The sequence below is a fragment of the Alnus glutinosa genome, chromosome 14 (genome assembly GCF_958979055.1).
Source record: "Alnus glutinosa chromosome 14, dhAlnGlut1.1, whole genome shotgun sequence".
Lineage (NCBI taxonomy): Eukaryota > Viridiplantae > Streptophyta > Magnoliopsida > Fagales > Betulaceae > Alnus > Alnus glutinosa.
The window spans coordinates 23,368,077-23,377,623 of NC_084899.1; the positions used below are offsets into that span (position 1 = coordinate 23,368,077).

The 9,547-nt window shown below is 39.6% G+C and overlaps 1 protein-coding gene and 1 long non-coding RNA gene across 2 annotated transcripts; both read right to left on the minus strand.

Annotated features, from left to right (window-relative positions):
- Nucleotides 1-2,764: 2,764 nt before the first annotated feature.
- Nucleotides 2,765-7,676, minus strand: LOC133857351 (uncharacterized). Its single transcript, XR_009898326.1, has 2 exons — nucleotides 7,110-7,676; nucleotides 2,765-2,974 (listed from the first exon to the last, which is right to left on the minus strand). It is a non-coding gene; the product is annotated as an uncharacterized LOC133857351 (long non-coding RNA).
- A 581-nt stretch (nucleotides 7,677-8,257) lies between these two features.
- LOC133856838 (receptor-like protein EIX2) lies at nucleotides 8,258-9,293 on the minus strand. Its single transcript, XM_062291877.1, has 2 exons — nucleotides 9,240-9,293; nucleotides 8,258-8,824 (listed from the first exon to the last, which is right to left on the minus strand). Exons 1-2 carry the CDS (start codon nucleotides 9,291-9,293, stop codon nucleotides 8,258-8,260), a joined length of 621 nt encoding a protein of 206 aa, XP_062147861.1.
- Nucleotides 9,294-9,547: the final 254 nt, after the last annotated feature.

Sequence of the window (9,547 nt, forward strand, 5' to 3'; positions counted from 1 at the left end):
ACAAAGTGTCTCATCAAGTCTGCTTGCTATAACTATCACAATTTCAATTTTCAATGACCAAACAGTAGTCACATGCTAAGGTGTTAAATAAATAGATTCCTAAATACCAATAAACCTGCTGGCTATCACAACATCAATACCCTAACATTAAATCACATGCTGAGATGTTCAATCTTATAGATATTCATTACAAGAGTCCTCAACTATGACAAACTACAGAGGACAGCCAGATGTGTCTCTATGAACAGCAGCAGGGGAAAAAAAAACAAAATGTGGGTGTCATTGAATATACTCACAGGTGTTGTGTTCCTTCATATCTCGAGTACAAATGCAAAGCAAGTGAACTGAAAATACAAGGCTTCAAAAAAGTTTGCAGGGCTGTTTTAGAAGAGGTATCTGGATCCTATGGAAATATAAATAGTCTCCTCAAATATGAAAATATCACTACAATCACCCAAAATACACTCTAAATATTAGGCCCTTTGCAAAAGTTGTTCTAATGCACCTCTATACTTGTTGGAAATCTGTCTCTAATTCCAAGTCAATTCTTACAAAAATAAAATGAACTGGTACACATTTCATCTTGCATGCACACATTACATAGAAGAATCATTGGAGTAACAGAGTGGAATTGCAGCTGCTGCAAGGGCAGGGGACATTTTCCATAATTCATGCAGTTGACCACCCAGCAGGCCAGTCAGATAGTCAAGAATAATCTCTTCATATGGAAAGACTTTTTCTTCTACCTATTCTCTTTCATTCTCGGAAAGTTCATAACTTCCTAATCATTTTCCCTCTAGGCTCTAGTCAATCACATTACATTATTTGTTTATGAACTTTCCCCCCCCCCCCTTGACACTGGCTTTCTTTATTAAGCATTTGAGCTAAAGAGTCCCATATTACTGATTTTTTCTATGGCTGCTCAAAAGCTGACTGTTGACTAGGTGGAAATGATGAAAAAGTTGACTTTGACTAAGTGGAATTCTTGGTATCTGGATAGCTTGCCAGCTTCCCAGGATGGTTCCTGGAAAGCATACACAAGCCGAATTATGGTTTTCTTCTTGTTATTTTTCTTTTTCATACTTATTTTCATTTTAAACTACACCTACATGAGATTTCATCAAGTTCAAAATTTTAATGTATAATATTATGGTTTCAGAAATTACAATTCTTCAAAATTATAAAGAGATATAATTTAAAACTGAGAACGTACTATATTAACTATCCATAATTGACCATATAGGTATTGCATGCATTAATTCTAAAGAAACTGTACAAGTAAGCTGAAAAGTCATATTACTCTTTTAGATTGATTATTTAACTCTTTTGGGTTTGAAACATCTTGAATCGTGAAAGAAAGACCATCCAGCAACGACATTCAAAAGAAGAACAAAGTGTTGAAGTATATAATTTATTTTGTTTTGTTTTTTTGAAGGACTTTGCTTTTTTTTTTTCTTTTTTTTTTTTTGGTTTTTTTGGAGGTTAAAGGACTTTGTATTTTATGCACTTTTATAATTAGAATCTAGATATTCTTTTGCTATTTTTTTTTCTTTATACTTTCCATTTTCAACCATGTTTACCTGTGGGAATAAATTTTCATAAAAAATGTTTATTTTTCTCTATATATATTTTTTCTTAATGTTCAAAATTATTGAAATATAATAGATATCACACAAAGATTCCTACTAATTTTGTATTAATGATTTGATATTTAGATTAAACTATGTATTTTTCTTGATTTTTTTTTTTCTTTATACTTTCTATTTTAAACTATGTATACCTATGAGAATAAAGATTTAAACATGTTTTAATGTATATGGATTAAACTAAGATAAATACTCTTATGAATTTAGGATTAGTGGGCTAAATTCACTTCTACCCTTCGAGATATGAACAATAGCTCCGGTGTCTAGCCACGAGGAATGTTATTTAACATTCTTGTCTATGTGACACACTCACATTCACTATTTTTTTTTTAAAAAAAAAAAAAAAAGAAAAAGAAAAAAAGAAAAACAAATAAAATTCTAAGAGATGGACACTTGAGAATGCTAAGTAGCATTTCTCTATGGTTTAATATGAATTTGGCTATCTTGTAATATTATCAAGTGTTTACTTCCACCGATTTGTCTAGGTTTGGTTATTTACTCGGTAAATCGGTTTAGAAAAACGCATTGAATTAATTACAAATTAATTAATTTTGAACGAGTTATACAATTTCTCAATATTGTCGTAGTTGGTAGCCATGCAATGCATTGATAGACCACATTGATGGAACTCACAACCAATAACAAAAATATTATAGATAATGAACTTTAATTAAAGCTGAAGAAAAACTTAATCAATTCTCAATATCCTTTTAGCACACATTTTCCACTTTTATTATTGCTAACATCCATGACTAATTAAGCAACTAATTATGAAATAAGATAAGCATAACAAGAAAAGAAATAGAACAAGAACAAGATCAAAGACTTCCTCTGCATCACGTCCCTTGGATTCCTCTGCCTCTTGCTTAGTTGAATGTTGCTTATCCTCTCCTTCAATCACAAATTGACCATGCATCTTGGATTATGCTGATGTGGCCTCTTGGTCCTACGTGGCAAATGACGAGTTGCTATCGTATATGTAACAAACCGCTTTTTTTAAAAAAAATGCGTAAGTGAAAATTTCGGTTTTCACATATCGTTACGACAGCAACAACAACGTCATCAGAGTATAAATTAACAGCAGAATACATTATTCTTTTACAATAATACATCAAAGCTGACTGAATAAACTCAATATAAAATAATAACCATTTGATCTGATATAATAACATACATTTAAATAATAATAATCGTACCACATGCGGCACGAACATTACAGAATCATTGTCTATAAAATCTACAAACTAAAGGTCTCGTCCTTAATCAACCTAGCAGCTCCTATCTTCGTTCCTGCAAAACTCGCATGTGATTGTGGTTAACACCACAATCTCATGATGTGGTCGAGTGAGTCAACAGTCCTCAACCACAGTGACACTGATTTATATAACCATATACGATGCATTCAAATGATGACATATATATTCACATACACATAATCTTTTTCACCTACAATTATGCTTATCCCTTTACATTAACTATTCACATACTCAAAACCATATCTCTTGTTAACACATCATTAGCGCTATCTTCTTCGCTAATACTGGGCTTTACCTCCATAACTGTTTTTTCTCTTTTTATCCTTCAACCTTTGGTTCATCCGTCGGTCTTATCAATATATTGATGCCTTGGTACATAAACCTCAGTCTTTTTATTAATAGACTCACATCGCACCATCATATAATCATGCCAACAACAACATATACATAATTCCAACCAAAACATCTTACACATGTTAAATGTCAAACATCAAATAGCATACAATCAAATAAAGCAGAGATCACTAGTTATTAAAGACTAAACCACACGTATCATCCTCAGTGAGTAAGAAATACTCACGGTCCTTTTTGTACAGTCTCTCAACTCATCATCTGTAATAAATATATACATATACACAAAGTGTTAATATCGTCACTCACAAATCCTAATTCCATTTATATAATTAGATATCATTATCTTTTAAAGATCATTATAATAATTATCATTATAGAATTCATTATCCATAATATCCAACCTTGTTTACTGAAAGGATACCACAATTACTCCCAGATAGCTATGCTTGGCCATGATGACAACACCCCAAAAATAGACGACCTACAACCAATGGGTTCAACAAATTGGATACTAGAATACAAGATAGAGTGGTTCTCTCTCCTACTTTATTTTGAAATTCTCTCCGTTCTCTCTCCTACTGCCATCCCGCTCATTTATTCTGCCGTGCTAGTGGCGGCGCGTGCAGGCGCGTCACGCTAGCTCTTGCTGTTCGTTGGCTGCGACAGAAGGGTTCGTATCGCCTCACTGGAGGTGGCTCTCAGATATAATGGATTTTCGATCTCTTATAGGGATCTGAGGAGCGTCGCTTTAGGGTTGTGAGGGATGGAAAGACGATTTCTGGTGGAGGCAAAAGCGTTTGTCTTCTCGGTTATTGAAGGGGAGTCAGTTCTAAGGGTGGAGGAGAAGCGGAAATTTTATTCCGGTGCGGTACTTCTGAACTACCAGTGTATCGAATGGCTGGGTTCGACTATGGAGGCGCTGAGGGGGGAAATTGGTAAGACTGATTCTGTGAAATCGTTTCGGGAGGGGGAGAAGGTGACGATAGTCCGTACTGGAGGTAACATTAATGGAAGGTTTATGGAGGTAGCGGTCTATGGGGTGGACGTTCAGAGAGGGTTCCTTCGCATTCCTGAGGGGCGAGGTAGATGGGGTTGGCTCAAGTTCATCGCTGAGCTGCGCAAGGTGTTAGAAGTGGTGGGTATTGCGGTAGGGTGCGGGCTCGGTGGTTCCCCGCCGGAAGAGAAGTCAAGGGGGAAGGAGGTGGGGGGATGGGTTGGAAAGGTTGTGGGATCTTCATCGTTTGCGGAGGTGGTGCGCTCGGGAGATACCGCCTCTGTCGAGGGTTGCAGATCTCAGGTGTGGAAGTCGGGCTGGTGCGATTTGGAGAAGAAGCCGCTTCAAGTGGGTTGCAACGCCATGGAGAAGGTAGCGACTGAACCCACGGGTAAGGACCGCCATGCTGTTGAGCGTCTCAGTTGCTGTTCGGCGTGCGTGTCTGGAGTGTTAAGGCAGATGGTGAAGGTCCTTGGGCGCCTGTCCAAGGTTTTGCGGTGGGCTGGTGGGTCTTCTCATAGATTGGGCTTGATATCCTCAGTTCGGCCCAAAAGTAGGTTGGGTTTTGCTGCGGGCCGGAAGCTTAAGAGATGGTCTGCTTTCATAGGGTCCAGGAGTCGGGCTGGGGCTAAGGTGCCTAAGCCAGTTGTGAGGGCTGCGAATCCGGGTCGTCGAGATCTGGCTCTGCTTTCCTCCCCACCGGAGGCGTCGAAGTCGGAGGCTAGTTCCGTTGAGAGGCTTTTGTCAGCTGGGGTGAGGTCGGACGTAGAGGTTCTTCAGCTTGGGGAGATTGGTGATTCGTCTGTCGGTGCTGGGCGTGACCACGTAGGCGTTGCTCTTAGTGCGCCAGAAACTTCGTCTCTCCGTCGGCAGGTAGGGAAGCTTGCGGATGTTTCTGCCTTGGGTAGGAGGTTGGGCTCTTCGGCTACCGGTGGGGGGTCCAAGGTAGGCGCGTCTTTGAGGGAGGGTGATACCACGGGGGAAACTCCGGATGCACTTGGGGGTCTGGAGGCGGGTACTAAAGGTTTTGAATTCCCATCTTCGGGTGCGGTTGCTCTGGGTGAGAGGATTCGATTGTCTCTTCCTGTGATGACGGACAGTGGGTCTCTCATTTACCCGTCCGAAACAAAATCGATCATGAGGTATCAGCGGAAATCGAAGGCTAAAACGAGTAAGATGGATAAATCTCTGATTGATGAGGCTGTGATTGCCTTGGGCTCGCCGAAGTCGCAGTGTTCGGGTACATCCCAGGTTTTGGACGGGGCTGTGGAGCAGATTCTGCCGAAGTCGATTGGGGGTGTGGGTCTTCGGCGCGGGTTCCTTCTCCCGAAAGATCCTCCCCCCTTGAACGTTGATACAGCGAAGTCAGATGTCAAGGGTGAGAATCCCACTCCGAATGGTTGTATCCAATCTCAGAAGTGGCCGGTAGGGTTTAGTAATTCTGGGGAGATTGTTGTGTGGGATCAGGGAGAAATAGGTGACTCTCCCCACCCCCTGGGGTTTATTCCTCCTGATCTGCTATTGGAGTGGGAGTCCGATGGTGCGGTGTATGAAGATGCAGCCCTGGCTATGTTGGATGACATTGAGGAGGATTTTCATCGGGATACTATGGGGAAGCGGCAGAAGAACAAAGGAAGGAGGGAACTGCAGAATTTGAAGAGCTCCATCAACTACGACGGTGTGAGTGTGCGTCCTTGGAGTAGGAGAGGAAAGGCTCAGGTTCGGTAGGTTGAGGGTCGGGGTTGGGGTTATTGGGTGTTGGGTTCTGAGGGTTTGGATGGGGTTGGGGTGTTTTATCTTCCTTGTATGAATGGGATTTTGTGGGTTGGTTTCGGTGGGTTTCCTTCTCTCTTTTTTAGGGCTGTTTTTTTATTTTCAAGCATTGCGTTGTCTTGTATACTGCCGGTGTACTAAGGGGCGCCTGACGCTTTTAATAAAGTCAGATTATTACTTATCAAAAAAAAAAATGGGTTCAACAAGAACCTAAACTTCCAACCAAACTCAATACCCTTTCGATTAAAACACCAAGCCCTTAAAACACAACTTAACCAAAATCCAAAGACTCCAAAAGGAAATAACACTCAACCTAGTAAATATGCTTTACATTTCTTATTTTGATTCCCAAAAACATAGCCCTTTAACCTTTCGGCCAATACCTAAAATTACAGAATTTCATATCTAAGGATCTACATAACCGAACCCACAAAAATGAACCTTAACATTAAACCATAAAATCTTCCCCAAGCTTTCGACCAACATGAACACCTGGCCCAAAAATATGGCTACAACATCACAATACACACACAACTAGTATACCTGTACAGTGAACATCACAGAGACAAATACTCAAATACCCAATCAAGGCCAACAACACCTCATGGCTAACATCATAGATTTGGCCTCAATACTCAACCCAAGGTCATTACACTTGACACATACCAATCTAAAATAATTCTAGCTTCCAAAATCATCACAAACCAACATCAACATATAGCTTCAATCAACCAACATCAATCTAAAACACTGCTCAAAACACTACACGGCCAGCACACATCACACATAAAAATCCCATACTCCATCTCAACACACACATCACACACTGGCCGATCAAGAACACCAAAACTCCAAAATCACACACACTCCAATAGCCACTGCCGACACACAACCAGCCCCAATACACAGCCAATACTCAGAGATCCCAACATCACAGTAACACAAAAATCACGGCTCAGCCGATCGAACCACAAACAGGAACTATAAAAATCAAATTAACTGTAAAGCCCCAAAATTATCAAACCCTAACTGCATAATAATCAAATCAATCCCCAAAATAAATTATCATAGGTTATAAGAAATTACCCAAGGATTTTCATAGCCAATCAACCGAAAAACGCCACTAATTCCGCCGGAAAAGTCTCCGAAAATCACTTTGAAGAACCGGGTCTTCTTCTCGGGTCCGGCGGGTTGCGGGTCGCACGGGTTCTCGGGTTTTCTGGGCTCACGAGTCCCGGGTTCAAGCCCGTGGGTTCCGCCGAAGCTCCTCCATCGCCGGATTTCAGTCCTGGCCGCCGATCATGGAGGATCGGACCTCCCCTGGGCTCACGGGTTTACCGGATCCTTTCCGGATTGATGGGTTTTAGCCCATGGATTCGTCGGTTGCAGGGCTCACCGGCGTTCTCTGGCTCACCGAAAATCGGCCTTCAAGCCGCCGGAATACCAGCCTCCGGAAGAATCGGGTCTCTGGGTTCACGAACTGCCCGGATTCTCACTCTCGGGTCTGGCAGGTTGCTCGGCTCCATCTCTCCCTCTCTCTCAGATTCTCCCGATCTCTCCCTCTGATCTTCCTCTCCATCTCTCGAGTCTCACTATCTGTTTCTCTCAGCCCTCTCTCGCAGTGTTCTGTTTTTGTGCGAGAAAAGAAGAACAATGAAGAAGAGGAAAAGAAGAAGAAAGAAGAAGTAAAGAGAAAAGAAGAAAATAATAAAAAGAAGGAACCGGGTATCAGAAATACTACAGATAGAGTGGTCGATTTTATAATAGACTTAGGATATTAGTTTTTTTTTTTTTTTTGTAATCATTAACTTAATAAAATATCACTAGGTATTTTGTACAAAACTTACTAATTAAGTTTTTATAAAATATCTCTAATAAGAATATCACTTATAAAAATATCTCCTATTTATTTTCTTAGTTACCGTAGTTTCTAGACTAGTAATTGAGAACAACGTCGTGTTTAGACGAGAGGCGCGACAATGTTTTTCTTGGACAGCATTGATGAGCTTAAAAAATATATTTAGATATATAGGTGTTTATATATATAAAGTAAAAGAACACAAAATGTAAAATATTTTTCCCACGTATTCAAAAAGTATACTTTTCTTGCATATGAAAAATAAGAAAAAACTTTAAAAAAAAAAATAAAAATGTTATTATATACAGGAAAGGCAAAAGTTAATAGCTACAAAGACCCAAATTTTTTTAATATTTTCTTGAAAGACAATGAATGGTCAAACATAATTAATTGAAGATAGGAGAACAACTGTCAAAATAACATGCCTACCTCTACTTAGCAGTGAGTCTTGAGTCTTGAAGTTCCTCAACACTTTGGCCATGTTGATAGCAATTGTAACGTAGAGCTTGTCTCCCATTCTATCCATAAACTGGAAATAGGCATGCCTCCAAGAACTCTTCACCACTAACGATCCACAAACTCTCCAAAATCCAACAATGAACCCCATTGCAATGCTTGTATAAAACCATAGATGTTTGTGGGAGTTTGCATATTCTTGAATATTGCATTCTCTATGCGTGTTACCAATTTGAGGACCTTGAGGTGCTTTGTCTCCTAGACACCTTTTCAAAAGAGGCAACCCACAAAGATATTGGTTACTTGCATATGAAGAAGCATTGAAGCTTTGGAGTTGGGTACCTGTTGGGATTCTACTTGATAAGTTGTTGTTTGACAAATTCAAATGGCTTAAAAAGCTCGAAGTAGCGAGGCTTGGGAGAATTACACTTGAAAGGTGATTGCCTGACAAGTCCAGAGACTCTAATCTTTCCAGGTCACCAATTATCTGAGGGATGAAGCTAGTCAACAAGGTTCTAGATAGGTTCAGCCCAATCAATCCCAAGAGACTTGTTATTTCTCTTGGAATTTCCCCTTTCAATTTATTACTTGAAAGATCAATGATTTTTACTTATCCAAGAGTTTTATCATAATAATTGAGATGCGATCCTTTTGTATTCACGAGTGCATGCTCAATGTAGGGATACTAAACAATTGTTTTATACTCGTGTGTAGAAATATAATTGACCACAAATGTCAAAAGATAAGATTCAAGAAAAAAATCTCCTAAATCTTCTTTTTGAGCCATGACAGTGATGTTTTTAAGGCACCAAGGTATAGTCCCTGAAATATTATTGTTAGAGAGGTCCAAGATTTGAAGAGATGTTAGTTGACATAACTCTAATGGTATGCTACCAACAAACATGTTTGATGGGAGGCGAAGAACCACCAAATGTTTTAGGCTTGTGCCTATCCATGTTGGTATCCTCCCAACGAGTTTGTTTTCTCCAAAATCTAATACTATTAGTGAAGAGCAGTTCATCAATGACATAGGCATTTCTCCAATGAAACTGTTTTTCTTCAAATGCAACGACTTGACATATTTATTTTTTAAACAAATTCTTCTAAAAGATTCAGGAATTCACCTAGAGAAATTATTGTTTTCCAAATTAAGGAATTCCCGTACCGTCATATTTTCCCAACACTCGGGGAGCTCTCCAAATAACAAGTT

Coding starts and splice junctions, on each gene's coding strand:
- LOC133856838 (XM_062291877.1), bottom strand. CDS start 9,293: ATGGATAGGCACAAGCCTAAAACATTTGGTGGTTCTTCGCCTCCCATC. Junction 8,825..9,239: donor CTTCGCCTCCCATCAAACAT/GTTTGTTGGTAG, acceptor TTCATCCCTCAG/ATAATTGGTGACCTGGAAAG.